General features: G+C 44.2%; 1 protein-coding gene across 1 annotated transcript in view; it reads left to right on the top strand.

The window, feature by feature from the left end:
* Positions 1-18423, top strand: part of atp2b3b (ATPase plasma membrane Ca2+ transporting 3b) — a 91358-nt gene that overhangs the window by 62280 nt on the left and 10655 nt on the right. Inside the window, exons 23-25 of the mRNA XM_079673751.1 lie at positions 6347-6454; positions 7289-7471; positions 16831-16917. Of these exons, the coding sequence (XP_079529877.1) occupies positions 6347-6454; positions 7289-7471; positions 16831-16917 (378 nt within the window). The remainder of the gene's footprint in view (positions 1-6346; positions 6455-7288; positions 7472-16830; positions 16918-18423) is intronic.

Below are 18423 nucleotides of genomic sequence, written 5' to 3'. Positions count from 1 at the left end.
AAAGAGACAGTTGAGAGGGATTTGGAAATGTAGAGATGAGAGAGCTGGTGGCAGCTTGAGAGTTGAACGAGGGAGATAAGTAAGTAAGGAAGGGATCCCTCCTCCCTATAGGAAGATATTACGTTACGTGATACACTGTATCATACTCCCATTGAGATTTATGACTGAGTAGTTTGGTGTCAGGATGATGTGTCACTGATAAACCTTGCCTTTGTTGTAAATGATCATGTTGCCGTTTAAAATACCACGCTTCATCCACTGAGAGGCCGGCAGAGGCAAGCTTACTGTGGTCTCAGATTTAAGGTTTCAACGCTTATAATTCAGAACTGTTTCATAGTGACACATTTACATTTAAATCATAAATACCACTTAGATACTTTAAAAAGAGGATCCTTTTATTCATATTGTTATTAGACATTAAATAATTTCTACTTTTTAACTAATCCTTAAAGCTATCAGAATATATTTAGAAGGAAACTGGCATAGGTATTATAACTCCAGTCCAAAGCTGACATTCAAGCTGAATTTAAACATTTCTAGCAAAATGTATTGCACGGACTGCTGTTGCTATGATTACCTGGGGTATCCCACCATGTGAAGAAACATTGATCTTAACAAACCCTTCCGCTTACATTACAAACAATGCAATGTTTATGGTATGACCACTAGCTTTAGTGGCTATTGTTAGCTAATATAGTAATATTATATCTTCTCTTATTTGTGTACACTATGTTGCTGCACGTCCAAGCTAGCAGGATATGAACACTCTTAAGCTAAGTCAAAATAGCATGTTTGGTCCTGAAAAACCACAAAAATTCTACTTTTATACTTCAGTTTGGTCAAAATTAGACAAACTTGTTAGCAAGTGAGCTTTAGAATTGTAGGTAATTATTAGGTTACCTTTGGACAGAGCCTGCTAGCTGTTTCCAGTCTTTATGCTCAATTAAGCTAACTCTTCCTGGCTTTTGCTTTAAATGTTACAGGCAGACATGGCATTTGTATTCATCTTCTCATCCAACTCAGTAAGGAAGTCAATAAGCATATTTACACAAATGGTGATATATTGCTTAAATTACACTTAAAGGTGGGGTAGGTAATTTTGGAGAAACCAGCTCGAGTGCGCTAGAATTTGAAAATACACAGCCGGAAGAAATCTGCCACTTCCTTCAGACTTCCTTAAAGAGCCCCTCCTCCAACACACACGAACGCGCACATGACCAATTAGGGCACGAGATAAATTTGTGCACAGATGGAAGGCTGAGAGGCAGGTAGTGTCAAGGGGTGAACACTGAGGCATGAACCCAATTGCACGACTCAAAACTCAGACTCAGATAGCGTTTCAAAATAAAGACTTTACTGGAATTTTGCACAGTAATAAAATAAGGAAAACAAAACACTCTTTCGAGGAAAACTAGAATCGTGATCTATAGCATAGGTCCGTGAAAGGTCCGTGAAAGGTCCGTGAGGTAAGCCGATACGTAGGTCTTCGAGAGACAACGAACTGACAATTAATAGGAGGGAGCTAACACAATATATATACAGGTAAGTAAAGGGGACACAGTTGGAAACAATCAGGGCAGGGAAAATAATCAAGGAGGCAGGAGACAGAAAGGGGCGGGGAGCGTGGAGGCCTGAAAGTAGAGGAAGAAATAATTAAGGGCATAGACATAAAGCACAAGACAAAGGGACATGACAACTCTAACATAAAGAATAAACTTTCACTATAAGTTTCTTGGACATGACAGTACCCCCCCTTCTAGGAACGGCTCCTGACGGCCCAGGCTCCTCTGAGTTGAGGCGGTCAAAGTCCTCAATGAGGTTTTTGTCTACGATGAAGCGGGAAGGAATCCATTGCCGCTCCTCAGGACCATAACCCTTCCAGTCAACCAGTAACTGTCGCCCTCTACCCCTTTTCCGACTAGCCAATAGTGACTTCACCGTGTAAACCGGACCTCCATCGATCATCCGGGGGGGCGGGGGGGGGGGTTTGACGGTGGGAACCATAGCGCTCTCCTTCAACGGTTTTAATTTCCCTACATGGAAGGTGGGATGTACCTTCATGGCCCTGGGAAGCCGTAGTCTCACTGAGACTGGGTTTATGACCTTGGTGATGGGAAAAGGACCCACAAACCGGGGAGCCAGTTTTCGGGAGAGTACGTGGAGGGGCAGGTCTCGTGTAGAGAGCCAGACTTTTTGGCCTGGCTGGTATACAGGGGCTGGTCGGCGTTTTTGGTCTGCTGCTCTTTTAACCAGTTGCGCATTCCTGCAGAGTATCTTCCTAGCCGCAGCCCACACGCGCCGACAACGCCTGACCAGAGCGTGGGCAGACGGGACCGTGACCTCCCTCTCCGTGGCTGGGAACAGTGGCGGCTGGTAGCCATAAACACAGTGAAACGGGGGCAGGCCCGTGGCAGAAGTAGGGAGGATGTTGTGTGCATACTCAACCCAGGTGAGGTGCTCGCTCCAGGAGGATGGATTCTGGGACACCAGGCAGCGCAGGCAGGTCTCCAGTTCTTGATTTAGGCGCTCTGTCTGGCCGTTAGACTCCGGATGGTATCCAGACGAGAGACTGACCGTGGCACCGATGAGGCTGCAGAACTCCTTCCAGAAGCGTGACACAAACTGGGGGCCCCGGTCGGAGACAATATCCTTAGGGAAACCATGAAACCGAAACACATTCTGCATCATGACCTCCGCCGTTTCCTTAGCTGAGGGCATCTTGGGCAGAGCAATGAAATGTGTCATCTTGGAAAATCTGTCCTTTACCGTGAGAACTGTGGTTTTATCTCTAGAGAGGGGCAGGCCAGTGACGAAGTCCATGGAGATCTCTGACCAGGGCCTGTTGGGAATAGGGAGTGGTTGTAATAGTCCTATTCGCGACCTGGAAGAGGTCTTGTTTCGAGCGCAGATAGGGCACGCCTCCACATACTCCTTCACCTCAATCAATCAATCAATCAATCAATGTTTATTTATATAGCCCAATATCACAAATGTTACATTTGTCTCAGTGGACTTCACAGTTTGTACAGAATATCAGTATGACAATACGACACCCTCTGTCCTTAGACCCTCACATCGTACAAGGAAAAACTTCCAGAGAAAACCCCACAGTTTAAAGGGAAAAATGGGAGAAACCTCAGGGAGAGCAACAGAGGAGGGATCCCTCTCCCAGGACGGACAGACGTGCAATAGATGCCGTGTATAAATTGAAAAGATAATACATTTGCAACATAGGTAGTCCAAATGTTTGGAAATGCATGTGTGTATACTAAGAAGATGAATCCACGAGGATATCCATCCAGGACTTATGATCCAGGACCACAGCCACGACTCAAGATCCAGGACTCGCAATCCATGACACAGGACCGCAGGATCATCCATGACTCCGGATCCCGGCGTATATAGACACCAAAAAGAAAGAAATTTGGGGAAGCTGGGTTAATCGGAACATGAGAGTACACAGGTATAGACAGAGAGAAGGAAGAAGTAAGATGTCCCCCGACAAACTAAGCCTATATCAGCAAAACTAGGGGCTGAATCTAATCAGCCCTAACTATAAGCTTTATCAAAAAGGAAGGTCTTAAGCGCACTCTTAAAAACGGATAGGGTGTCTGCCGTCCGAACACAAACTGGAAGCTGATTCCACAAAAGTGGAGCTTGATAAGAAAAGGCTCTGGCTCCCATTGTACTTTTAGAGACTCTAGGAACAACCAACAACCCTGCATTCTTGGAACGCAATGCCCTAGTAGGACAATAGGGTATAATGAGTTCTTTAAGTTAAGATGGCGCCTGCCCATTAAGGGCTTTGTAGGCGAGAAGAAGAATTTAAAATTCTATCCTGTGTTCTATAGGGAGCCAGTGTAAGGCAGCCTGAACAGGAGTAATGTGTTCCCTTTTCCTAACTCTGGTTAGTACACGAGCTGCAGCATTTTGAATCAGCTGAAGCGACTTGACTGACTTCTTGGTACACCCTGATAATAAGGAGTTACAATAATCCAGCCTTGAAGTAACAAATGCATGGACTAGTTTCTCTGCATCGTTTTGAGGCAAGATATGCCTGATTTTTGCAATGTTACGTAGATGGAAGTAGGCGGTCCTTGAAATTGATTTTATGTGGGTGTTAAAGGATAAATCCTGATCAAATATAACACCAAGATTCCTTACAGTCTCACTGGAGGCCAAATTAATGCCATCCATAGTTAATATATCTTTAGATAATTTGTTTCGTAGATTCTTCGGGCCAAGTACAATAACTTCAGTTTTGGTCGTGTTTAACATCAAAAAATGTAAGGTCATCCACGTTTTTAAGTCCTTGAGGCAGTCTTGAATTTTATTTAGATGATTAATTTCATCAGGCTTGATTGATAAATATAGTTGAGTATCATCCGCATAACAATGAAAGTTGTTATGCTTAATAAGTCGCTCATAAAACACAGGAGGTATGGAAACTAAGAGCACCATATGTGGTAAATTGTACAGCTAATATAACACAACACATTAGTTGTATTTCCTTTAGCTGGTGGATATAGAGTTGCTGCAGTGGAGACGCTGCGCACAGCTGATCGACAGCTGGGACACAAACCACCAAATACGAAAACATAATTCAGATCCAGTCGTCATGACTCCACTCCGGAGGGATTCCCCGATCATTTCTTACAGTTTCTCATCAAGGGGGTGTCTCCCCGATACAAACACACTGCCTGAGGAAGGCTATGTGTATTTATTTTGTCATGAACCTTTTTCGGACCACTTATTTATTTATTTTGGTGACGATCCGACCTCCATGCTGCTACTCTGGTTCAAACTGCATCCACCAAACAATATGATTTATTTCCACCTCCCCAAAAGAACCAAAATCTGACACGGTGTGAGATTTCTTTTTTAGCTGTTCTGTCGTCATTTCCTGCTATCTTCTTCATGCAGTCAGTCAAAATGAATGAATGAATGGGTGTTTCTTTGACTATTTACAGGCAAATCTGGGCGTTATGTGAAGCCCGCAAAAGCTGCACTGCATTTCGAGTCGATTGTGATTTATAAAGGGAAACCGGCCTAGGAAGTGCTGTACGCACTTTCCTCACCGGTACGCAATGTTTGGCTAATCGGAAAATGTCGGAACATTTCTGTACCTATTTTTGGGATTTCTACTACGTAAGCAACCTTCCCACATGAATCCTACGCAGGGCGTTATAAATGAGGCCCCTGAACAGCTTTATACATACTGGCCACAATGCTCTCCTCATATGTTATTACATACACACTCATACATTTCTATGACCTGATGAAAGTCTAATCGTAAGAAAACGGTTTATGATGGTAATAGCCATTAAGGAGGAGCCATACTTCATGACTAACTAAATACAATACTCAACTACAACATGTCATTACACATGTTGGTTTGATCGGATGCAGCAGGGATTACATACTTCAGGGTTTCCCACACATAGACTTTACTTTGGCGGGCCGCCCAGGTATATTAACGGCCGCCCAAGTATATTTCGCGACCCATTTAGGTTTTTGTTTTTTTTATCCGTCCGCGACCACGACGCCGTCTGCGATCGATTAACTTGTGGACAATGATCCCTCGCTCTACGCCTCCTGTACCCAGTCCCGGACTGGCCACCGGGAGGACCGGGGGGTTTCCTGATGGCCTGGCCTGTTAAGTGGCCTGCCTCACACAGGGTGACTGGCTCTCTACATGATGTGGCCTGCCAACATGGCCACTGTCATACAGATCATAAATCAAAGCCCTTGATTGGTCTCTGTGTGTCCTTCAAGCTAGGGATAACCTCAGCTCAGGTGAGGTAAAGGACTCTGAGTGTTTAGATAGTTAACTTAGTCTAAGTTCTCAGTGGGTCTCAAACGGTTTGGTCACCATTTATGTAATCACATATTTCCATTTGAAAATCACATGGATAGGTTCCTAAATATATTTACAATTTTTTTTTTAAATAGTAACCCATGTCCATATGTTTATTTGTGGGTAGTAGATTTGAACTATAGGGCTATCACTACGGGCCCTGCCTGTACCTGTTCGCTCTGCCATTGCATGAAGGGTCTGCTAACAAGCGACCAACAGAATGGTTCATGTTAATGTTGTTGCACGTCACGTCACCTCAACCGCCACCCCCCCTCCCCCCCACCCCAGCTACCACCACCCCCCCAAATATATTTCAAATCTGTGGGAAACACTGTACTTTATACTTGAATAGTGACAGATGAGAAGATAGAGGTGTTGACACAACCTAGCTCTGTTTTTCTATTCACAGACAGTTCCGTTTCCTCCCTCCACAGTGTGTGTGTACTGTATATGTGACTGTGTATGTCCCTTTCTGTGTTTCTGCTGCAGATCGTGATTGTGCAGTGGGGAGGGAAGCCCTTCAGCTGTGCTCCTCTCAACGTGGAGCAGTGGCTCTGGTGTCTGTTCGTGGGGGTCGGGGAGCTCCTCTGGGGGCAGGTAAGCAAACTGTACTGACCTAGTGTAGTCTGACAGGCCTGCTTTACATGGCGTTTCTCTCAGGTGAGGCTAAGGAAACATTTTCCCACCCAAGCCCCTTTTCTTCAGGACAAAACCCCACACATATCTGGCCTTTGTCTTGATTGGGAAAGATTACAAACAGGATTAATTTCTGGGACAAATTACCACTTTTAATCAGTTTTTATCTGATAGACATGGCACCCTCTTTTCCCCCACTTTTCTGGTGCAATGCTATGCCCAAGTATGTCTCTGTCCAAGCACGCAGGGACGACCCTGACCAATTTGCTGCCCTAGGCAATATTTTAGCTCTATTTATTATTACTTTTTTAAATCAAAAAATGTGGCGCCCCCCATAGGTTGATGCGCCCTTAGCATTCGCCTATACTGCCTATGCCAAGGGCCGGCCCTGCAAGCACGGCTACAACTTTGCAAAGATTTTGAAAGAGTGACACATTTAAACGTAAGACAAAAGGGAATCAGAAGTAACTACTGTAAAATGTTCACTGTTTAATAACACTGTTTTTCAGGCGTGTTTGTGACGTTTACATAGATAAAAAACATATATATACAATAAGTCTATCACCTTTTTTAAGCAGGTTTTCCCACATCTGAACAAATCGGTATTTACTGTCCTCGATACTTTGGTGTAAAAGAACATGGCTTAGATTACACCACTAAACTCAAAATGCTGTGCTTCTTTGTGTTAAATCAATATTGTGTTACCTGATCCATCATCTGTGTAAAATTTAAAAAGAAACCACTGCTGCTCAGTAAAACATAGTCAAATAAGAATTGAACAAACGTTGCTTTAAGGTGATTGCCACGGTGCCAACGGAGCGGCTGCCATGCCTGAAGGAGGCGGGGATGAACCTTGATCCTGGGGACGACGAAGGGGAGGACTTGGCCGATGATGAGGAGGAGATCGACTGTGCTGAGAGAGAGCTGCGCCGCGGACAGATCCTCTGGTTCAGAGGCCTCAACCGAATCCAGACCCAGGTACTGTTCCATCAACACAACCCTAAACCAAACATCCTGGAATAGACTCCAGATAAAAGCTTGAACAGCAGCGGTTTGCATAAAGTGAATTGGATACCAGGGCAACGAGCCAGAAGTATGTACATAATGATTTAGGAATATGAATCTGAGTGCTTTATGATGCAATGCATATTTTTTATCAGGGGGATATTGTTTTATTCTTAAAAAAACTACCAGTATCATGGTATTTACATGCTAATATTAGAGACTTTCAGAGATGCTTTATTTTCTGTCAATCATTTCTCTCCCACACAGCTAACTTTTCTGTTCTGCTTAAATCTGGTGAAATGGCTTAATCTAACTTGGAAGTGGTATTTTAGAAACTCATGAGAGAAGATACATCTATAATTAGTTTGTGTGTCGCCACCTGCATTGCACATGTGTGTTTAAGTGTTTACACTTCGTAAACAAGTGTTAAGAATGTCACAAGGCTCAGGACCCAAACGCACAACACCAGAAACAGGTCAGATTAACAAGGTCTTTTAATTAAGATCAAAACACAAAACGCTCACTTGGAGGATCAAAACTCTAAACAAAAACATCTACATGGACTATCAAAAATATATTTAACACGATCAAGGAATGACTGGTAGGCTTGACGAGACAAGACGAACTGGCACAGGATAAAGGGAGACGCAGACTATATATACACACTAGGTAAGGGGACACAGGTGGCAACAATTAAGGGAGGGGCTGACAATCACACTGGAGGGGAAAAACACACAAGGGCAGGAATGCTCTGAAACGAGAGGGAAAGGTTACTACAAAATAAAACAGGAAATCACAAGACAAAGCAAAAGACAAAAGGACTGAACTAAATAAATTAACTTAACACAAATGTCTAGACACCAGAGTAGCCCCTCCTTTACGGACGGCTCCGGACGGCTCAGAGATTTCAGGATGGTTCTGGTCCACTATGAAGCTAGATGGGTTCCACTCCCGCTCCATAACCCTCCTGGGAGGAGGGTGGGGCTTGGAAGCGGGAACCATCTTGCTTTCCTTGACCGGCTTGAGTTTGCTTACATGGAATGTTGGATGGACTCTGATTGATCTAGGCAGGCGCAAACGAACAGACGCAGGGTTAATACACTTGGACACAGTGAATGGGCCTACAAATCTTGGTGCCAGCTTCCTATAGGCTACGTTCAGGGACAAGTCTCTGGTGGATAACCACACTTTCTGACCCGGTCTGTAAACAGGTGCAGGACGGCGATGCCGATCAGCCGCTTTCTTCATGTGGGCCGAAGTCCTCAGGAGGACCCGACTTGCTGAAGTCCAAATGCCATGACAGCGCCTGACCAGTGCGTGTGCCGAGGGAACCATGACTTCTTTCTCTGTCTCGGAGAACATGGGAGGTTGGTAACCGTAGACGCACTGGAATGGGGTCAAACTGGTGGCAGAGGTAGGCAATGAGTTGTGGGCGTATTCTACCCACGTGAGGTGTTTACTCCAATAAGCTGGGTTTTGGGACACCAGGCACCGGAGGCAGGTTTCCAGCTCTTGATTAAGTCTCTCCGTTTGTCCATTTGATTGGGGATGGTAGCCGGAAGAGAGGCTGGCAGAGGCCCCGATGAGGCTGCAAAACTCCCTCCAGAAACGGGAGACAAACTGAGGGCCCTGGTCCGACACGATGTCCCTGGGAAAGCCGTGGAGACGAAAAACATGGTGCAACAAAACTTTAGCCGTTTCTTTGGCCGATGGCAGTTTAGGCAAAGCAATAAAATGTGTCATTTTAGAGAATCTATCCACCACCACGAGGACGGTGGTGTTACCTTTGGATTCTGGCAGTCCGGTGACAAAATCCACTGAGATGTCGGACCAGGGCCGTCTGGGGATAGGCAGCGGCCTGAGCAGACCCATCTGGGGTCTGGAAGAGGTTTTATTCCTGGCGCAGATGGTGCAGGTGGCCATATACTCCTTGACATCCCTTTCCATAGATGTCCACCAGAACCGTTGCTTGATGACGTACATGGTTTTTTTAACCCCAGGATGGCAGGCGAGCAGCGAGGTGTGAGCCCATTGAATGACCTTAGGACGCACAGATTGAGGAACAAACAACCTATTTGGGGGGCAACCCCTAGGTGTCGGGCTCTCACCATTGGCTCGTTTCACCTCTGTTTCTATTTGCCAAGTTAACGCTCCAACCACACAGTTTAGTGGAAGGGTGGGCTTTGGTTCCTTGGCCGAGGGTTCAGGATCAAAAACACGAGAAAGTGCATCTGGCTTGGCATTTTCTGAACCGGGTCTAAATGACAAGGAAAAGTTAAAACGGGTGAAGAACAAAGCCCATCTTGCCTGACGTGAGTTCAGTCTCTTAGCTTTTCGGATGTACTCAAGTTTTTTTTTGATCCGTCCAGACTATGAATGGTTGCTCTGACCCCTCCAGAAAGTGTCTCCATTCCTCAAGCGCTGTTTTAACTGCCAAAAGTTCTCTGTTGCCTACATCATAGTTGCGTTCAGCAGATGTTAACTTACGTGACAGAAATGCACATGGGTGAAGTTTGCTGTCCTTGGCTGAACGTTGTGACAACACAGCCCCAGCTCCATCATTGGATGCATCCACCTCCACCACGAACTGCCGTAGTGGATCAGGAGTGATGAGAACAGGAGCAGAGGTAAACAGTCTTTTCAATTCCTGGAAAGCTTTGTCGGCCTGTAGAGTCCTCAAAAACTGAACATGGGTTGAGGTGAGTGCGTGGAGAGGTGCACCTATGGAGCTAAAATGTCTTATGAAGCGTCTGTAGAAGTTAGCAAAACCGAAAAATTGCTGTACCTTCTTCCTGTTGGTGGATGTGGGCCAATTTGCGACAGCACTGACCTTGCTTGGATCCATCTTGACCTGGTCCGGATCAATGATGAAGCCCAGAAATGAGACAGAGGTCTTGTGAAAGTCACATTTCTCAGCCTTCACGAATAGTTGGTTTTCCAGGAGGCGTTGGAGGACCTGGCGGACATGCTGAACATGGGACTCTTCATCAAGAGAGAATATCAATATATCATCCATGTAGACAAACACAAAATGATTCAAATATTGTCTGAGCACGTCATTCACAAGAGCCTGAAATACAGCAGGAGCATTAGTTAGTCCAAACGGCATTACTAAGTATTCATAGTGACCAATATGTCCAATATGTTGTCTTCTGCCTGTTCACCCCCTTTCTGTACTTTTAATTTTTTTTTGTAAGCGACTTTGGGTTATTGAAAAGCGCTATATAAATAAAAGTTATTATTATTATTATTATTATAGTGGCCACTGGGGGTATTGAATCCAGTCTTCCATTCGTCCCCCTCCCTTATCCTGACCAAGTGATAGGCATTCCTCAAGTCAAGTTTCGTGAAGATCTTAGCTCCTTTTAACAGTTCAACAGCAGTGGAAATGAGGGGGAGAGGGTACCTGTTCTTTACCGTTATATCATTCAGGGGAGAATAGTCTATGCAGGGTCGGAGGGATCCGTATTTTTTACCCACGAAGAAGAATCCGGCGCCAGCAGGAGATGACGATGGACGAATGAGGCCCGCCTTCAGAGATGAGTCAATGTAATCCGTCATAGATTGTCTTTCAGGACCAGAAATGGAGTATAGACGTCCCTTGGGAATGGGGGCACCCGGAAGTAAGTCAATTGCACAGTCATAAGGTCGATGAGGAGGCAACGTAGAGGCCCGAGTCTTACTGAAAACCTCCCTCAGGTTTTGGTAACAGGAGGGAACATTGGGCAGGTCTGGTAAGTCAGAGGCATGGTCATGAGTTACTTCCTTAGTCTATACCTCACTACCTGAAGTAACCCTTCCTACTGACAGCCCTTCAACTTCCCCTGGTGAAACCAAACATGTATGATTACATTTTCTTCCCCAACCCTTCACCCTACCGGAACGCCAGTCAATGTGAAGATTATGTCTTTTCAACCATGGGAAGCCTAAAATCATAGGGTGTTGGGCGGAGTCGAATAAATGGAATGTCATGAATTCTGTGTGGTTGTGATTTATGATAACCTGGACAGGTTCTGTGTGGTGAGTGACTTGAAACAATAATCTTCCATCAAGGGCGCTGGCATTTAAAGTTTGAGCTAAGGGCATGGTGACAATGTTCAAGCTTTTGGCAAGACTCCAGTCCATCAAACTTTCGTCTGCTCCTGAATCAATGAGAACATTCTGTGTTAAGGTCTGCTTACCTAATTTTACTTGGATAGGAATCAGCGTACGAGGAGAGTAGTCAGAAGTTAGTCGGTTCACCAGCGCCCTCCTCTCGCCTGGGGAGCCCCGTCTTTTAGTGAGCAAGCGGCCATCAGGTGTCCACGATGCCCGCAGTAGAAACACAGGCCCTGGCGGAGGCGCCGTTCACGCTCCTCCAGTGAAAGTCTTGCTCAGCCAAGTTGCATGGGTTCATCTGATGTGGTGGATGGTGTTGTCAAAGGATGCTTGATCCAGACCCCTGAAGAAGAATCCTCCCCCATCCGGATGCCACGAGGAGGCCCCCTGGAGCTTGGTGAACGAACTGCAGGTTGTTCTCTTTCTTTTTGTCTATCCCATAGTCTATTATCTATTCGTATTGCCAGAGCAATCACAGAGTCTAAATCTTCTGGAAGATCTAATGGGACTAAGTGATCTTTGACAAGGCCTGAAAGTCCATTTACAAAGGCATCCAGCAAGGCCAGATCATTCCAGCCACTGTCTGCTGCTATTGTCCTAAACTCTATGGCATAATCAGACACTCTTTGATTTCTTTGCTTGAGTTGAACTAGAGCTTTAGCCGCTTCTCTCCCTGGTGCTGTACGATCAAAAATCTTTTTCAGGGAATCAGTAAACAGTCTGAGTGATCTGCAAAGGGGAGAGTCTCTGGCCCATTCTGCTGTAGCCCAGGCTGCTGCTCTACCAGTCAAGTGTGTTATCATGAAAGCTATCCTAGACTGGTCTGTTGGAAAGGCAGAAAGCTGATGTTGATAATGCAGGTCGCATTGGACTAAAAAAGGACGACAGTCACCTGAGTCACCGGAGAATTTCTCTGGAGATGCGAGACGAGAGCATGAAGAAGGAGTAGGTCCTTGGATCACAGGAGCCACAGGATTCAAAGCCTCAGGCAGGGGCGCAGCAGCGGAAAAAGTTTGAGATCCAGCTTCCAGGTGAGAAAGGACACGAACAAGCTGATCTGCCAGGTGGTTTACTTGGCTGTTCACAGATGTTTGGAAGCCTTCTTGACGACCACTCAAGTCTCTCATGCCCTGGTCAATTGATTTCAGCTGATTGTCATGCTGAGACAAAAGCGTGCCTTGTGAGCGCAGAGCTGTTCTGAACCTGTCTGAGTCGGCTGGGTCCATTCTTTGGCCAGTTTGTACTGTTAAGAATGTCACAAGGCTCAGGACCCAAACGCACAACACCAGAAACAGATCAGATTAACAAGGTCTTTTAATTAAGGTCAAAACACAAAACGCTCACTTGGAGGGTCAAAACTCTAAACAAAAACATCTACATGGACTATCAAAAATATACTTAACATGATCAAGGAATGACTGGCAGGCTTGACGAGACAAGACGAACTGGCACAGGACAAAGGGAGACGCAGACTCAGTGGCGGGCACCCACAGCTAAGTAACAATTACAAATGAATTAAGTCGGAACGGCGGTCCACATTGAAAATGACTTAGGCCTACCTTTGATGATGAAATCACTTAAACACAAAGTCCATCCTCCTGTCCTTGTGGATGAAGCACTTGCGGGTCATTCAGCTGATCCTTTGCCACTCCAGTTTATCATTGTAACTCAATCTTGAAAATGACTCGGTTAATAATTTCGCAACAATGTCATCACTATCACTGAAGTGAGCCATCATGAACGAACTTATGCTAATCATAAATCTATCGATCATAAATCTATCGATTAGATTTATGATTCGAAAATAATAAAAGTAGGGTAGACATGTGAATATTATCCGGCTGAACAAAACGGGCATTTATCTAACAGGTCTGTTTTCCACAGACCTTATTTCAAGCTATTTTCCAAAATCCTATGGAGAAATCCCATTGCTTTCTGTCGAGGGAATCCGAGCGCAGCTTACTTCCGGGTTTAAGGACACGTCACTGCACCACTTGCATAGACCTCACAGCGGGCGGAACTTGTCATAAAGTCCGCGAAAATAAAGCCCGCCCATTTAGAGGGAAGATATGATTGGTCAATTGTACTGTCATTTGACATTACTCTCTCATTGAGTTACTATAGCTGGCCCTCTGTGAATGTAGAGAGGGACCAACAAGCCCTCCCGTCTTCACATAACTCGCAGAGACGGCATTTAACCCTTCACATTCCAACAGAAACTGAACAGGCAGATTCGAAGGATTTCTTTCTTTCGAAATGTTATTTTAAATACAATTAAATCAAGTCATTTTGGTAAAACTAATGAAAAATGTAACAACAAAAAAATATAAAAAATAATATTTTAAAAAAATGTTTTTTTTTTTATGTTTTCAAATATTATTTTTTAGAATATCTTAGGTCCTCACAGAGGGCCTAGAGGGCCCTGACAGCTCACCACTGCGCAGACTATATATACACACTAGGTAAGGGGACACAGGTGGCAACAATTAAGGGAGGGGCTGACAATCACACTGGAGGGAAAAACACACAAGGGCAGGAATGCTCTGAAACGAGAGGGAAAGGTTACTACAAAATAAAACAGGAAATCACAAGACAAAACAAAAGACAAAAGGACTGAACTAAATAAATTAACTTAACACAAATGTCTAGACACCACAACAGGCTAAGTAGACAGGCTGTTGACTTGCTGGATTGCTTTAATTGATGGATTCTTGCGTTTTGTCAGAATGTCCATTAAGACAGCAAAGCAGCATCAACATGAGCGCTCTGCTAACAGCCTCCTGAGCACTGTTATTGCGCATTTCCACTACAGGGCCTCGCTCGGCCTCGCTCTGTATGGCTAGGGCTCGTTAGGCCTTGTTAGGACTGGTTCACTTTATGCTGCGTTTCCATTACAGTTTAGTAGCTGGGGCAGTAACTATAGTAACGCAGTGTAGGCGGAGCCGTGACGTTATCTTCAATGAGAACCACAGAAAAACATCATCAGCCGTTAGCTGTTAGCACTCAAGCTCACAGCTCCTCATATCTGTTCAGAAACTAGACAAAAGTTAAAAAAGTACAAACAACAGACTGTATGGGGAATACAGTCACTGGTTTATTTCCGTCTGTATAGGCCGTTGTTGTGAGTGTGGACGGTCGGAGCATATACTGCGTTAGCTTAGCCGATCTCCATTCAGAAAACACGCATTTTAAAAGGTCTTTCGTCAAAGCATTAATTCATGGTTTTTACTAACCGGTATCAGTATGTTGTTACTTCGGCATAATTTTGAAATGTGTATTACAATTAAATCACGGTCAAATATGTTCATCTTGTTGTAGTTGTAGCCCCCTTGCCAGCGATTCTCTCTCTAGTTTAGCATACTCAGCCCGACTCAGCCTGTTTGTTCCTGGCCCTAGAACCACAATTTTATGGTGCCAGAAAAACTGTGAAATAGTACCCGCTAGCCGGAACTACACCAAGTGGAAACGCAACCAAAAACGGGCCCCGCACGGCACGGCACACTTAAAGCAAGCTCTGTGCTGTAGTGGAAATGCGCCATAAAGTTCCAGTCAAGAGTCTCTGCTTAAGTGCCTTAGTGGTCAGTTTATCATTGGGAGGGTTTGGTCTGAGTGTGCAGACAACACACACATGCAAACACACACACTCAACCTCATCCACCTCATACAGTCATCATCTACACATTTTTTTTTTATTATCGAGATAATCTTGACTATCCTTACAAGAGACTTTAATGACCTCATTAAAATAGTTTGAATGCTTGTTTTTCATGAATACAATGTTCACTATAAGAAGATTTGTGTCCTGCTGATGAAATACACATATTAGTTTATTCACAAATGCAAATTGATTTCATTTAGCTCGAGTTTAAACCTGAAACAAAAGCTTCTTAGTATATATTTGTAATATCCCCTAGTTGGGGTTAGGTCCTAATAAGTAAGATAGGATAAGATATACTTTATTAATCCCGAATTGGGAAATGTCTTCATTGCAGCAGCATGTAAAACAAGTATTGCTGGAGGTCTCCCATGAAAAAGAGATCTATGATCTCAATGGGACCAATCTGGATAAATAAAGGTTACAAACATACAAACAAACATTGCACATTTTTGGATTCATTTATATGAATTTTAACAATTAAGCATGGATTTTGAGTAGTAGTTCAAAAATGATGTCGTAATAAAGGTTCAATTTACAATTGAAGAGCTCGTTGAAAACTAGATGAATCATCTTATTCCAAATCAATACGATTGACTAACTGTAAAACAGCAGTGTTTTACAATGTTTAAAATTGTTGATTTTAATTTCCTCAACATAGCCGTGCAGAAAGACGGTATAAAACAATGCTCCATTCTCTAAAGTGTCCTTTTAGGTGCAGTCTGTCACACCAAAAGCCTGAGTGAAGTGCTATTCCGCTTATAATCAGAATCAGAAACGGGTTTATTGCCAGGTAGGTTCACACATACGAGGAATTTGACTTGATGTCATGTCAATAGGCCTACTTACTCAAAAGCGGCGACCTAGCTCGTTACTAATGCTCAAATGTGTCTGCAATATCAAACGACAAACATTATACAGTGGTGCAGTGATGATGTATTTTTGTTAGCCAACTCAGAAGTTAGCGTCACAAGGGCTCCCACGGTAAAAGCATTGGATGTTCTCATTGGATTTTGGGACATTACAGGAAAATGTCAAACACATGTTGGTGATACTTACACATTTTGTTCAGCAGGATAATCTCCACATAAATACACAACTTTTATGATTTTCAAAGCGTGAATGCAGTAGCTGGTGGTAAAAAGCTAAAATACTAACAGGGCTGAGCATCACCACCGCTAAGCTAAAGGCGGCTAATGTTAGGCGTGATGACGTTTAGTAGTTTATTTAGTCACTTGTTAACAACCAACATTTTTATGACTCAAAGACGCTTCAGACATTCACCACTGGGGTATTTCCTGACATATTTTCTGTCGGAGAACCAAACATGAAAATCTCTTTAGCTTGTGTTAACAGATATTATTTCCGACATCTAACCAAAAGCGTTGATTTCGAGAACAGGGAAGCGGTTGGGTTTACATTTCAAGAAAAGCCTTTCAAGCTAAGAATGAATGACCAACTTCCAATCATAAAACTTGATCAGGTCTTTGTGACAGGACATACAGACAGAGACGAACACCACACCCACACACTCAGGCCGGCCCTCACTGAGTTCTGCTGTTTTGTCTCTGTCCTGCAGATGGAGGTAGTGAGCACGTTCAAGCGAAGCGGTTCGTTTCAGGGAGCGGTGAGACGGCGCTCCTCCGTGCTCAGTCAGCTCCACGACGTAAACACTATCTCTACCCCCTCTCACGTAGCTCTCTCCACCGCAACAGCCAATACCAGCCCAGCCCCCGGGAGTGAGTCCGCCGAACGCATGTACACACACACATCCACACACCCACACACCCACACACCTTTACCTGCACTCATACCTGCTGTCTCTCTCACTCACACTCAGTTCGCAGACACAAACACACACACTGCTGCACGGCACGTGGACTGCAGTATTCTTGACTCTATGGTTGTGTTCCCCTCCGGCTCGCTCGCTGCTCGTGTGTGTGCAATGTCTCCTCTTTCTTTTCTCTTATTCTCCCTTCAAACAGCACCCAGTTCTGAGCGGCTTCTGGTCTGATCTGGTCTGGTCCAAAATCCAGTCTTGGTCCCAGCCCAGAGTTTGTTTTGTTGTTGAGTGTTGCTCGGTGCAGGAGGCAGCCTGCTGTTCTCTGGCTGGGCAAAGGTGTCTAAAGGAAATACATTGATGTTCAAAAGAACCAAAAGAAGTGAAGTGATAGGCCTAAAGTTCAGAGAGCAAACGGCTGCTCCTCCTGCTCCGCGTGTTATTTCCCTGTCTGGGAATGAGGTCAAGCGTGGTTACCGTGGTTGAAAAATCACTAATGTAAAGGAGTTGTTGCAATTCTGTGACTCCTAATTATTCGTAGCAATGATGAGATTCCACTGCCATAGAATTCATACTCATTACCAAATGGCTTTCACATGGCTTCTGAATCCTCTAAACTGTAAACCTTCGAGTATAAAAGCCCCATCACTGCTGTTTCCAAGAATACCGTTCAAAAAGGTTACCTCTTCCTCTATCACTATTGCTTTCTTTCTCCTTCTTTTGCTCCTCTCAATTATGTCCGATTGTTGTCAACTGGTTGTTTCTGTAACAGTATTTCCAGCTCCACACGTTTGGCTACAGATGTCTCCAAAAATTCCTGATTTTTCTCTCTTGCAGTCTGTTTTTTTCCTCTTTCTTCATCACAGTTCTCTCCTTTTTCTCTAATATTCATAAGATATTACAGGTGTTTGCAGAAATATTCTGTGAAATGTATTCTTATTGTTCTTCATAAGTATAGTTGTTCTTTTGTAGAAGTATTTAGATTTCACCAGATCTAAATACGGCTCTTGTGTAGCATACTGATAAGGTTCCTTAAGTAGATTTCTATTCATTTTTTATTTTATTTATACATCTTACTTTGTCCTTTACCTCATCCCTTTGTGTCATCCTCCCATCTCCTTTCTAGAGTACCCTAGTACCCACCCCTCATGTTTTCTCTTGATTTCTTTGTATGTCAGTTCCGCACGTGTCTGTTTGCAAGTGTGTTTATGTGTGTACATTTGCTGACTTATCCAAGAGCCTTAGTGTGTGTGTGTGTGTGTGTGTGTGTGTGTGTGTGTGTGTGTGTGTGTGTGTGTGTGTGTGTGTGTGTGTGTGTGTGTGTGTGTGTGTGTGTGTGTGTGTGTGTGTGTGTGTGTGTGTGTGTCTGTGTGGTTATCCTGTCTCTTCATT

This window comes from Notothenia rossii (genome assembly GCF_949606895.1).
Source record: "Notothenia rossii genome assembly, chromosome: 4".
Taxonomy (NCBI): domain Eukaryota; kingdom Metazoa; phylum Chordata; class Actinopteri; order Perciformes; family Nototheniidae; genus Notothenia; species Notothenia rossii.
The sequence above is the reverse complement of the archived record's forward strand: the minus strand, read 5'-3'. Positions and strand labels throughout refer to the sequence as shown.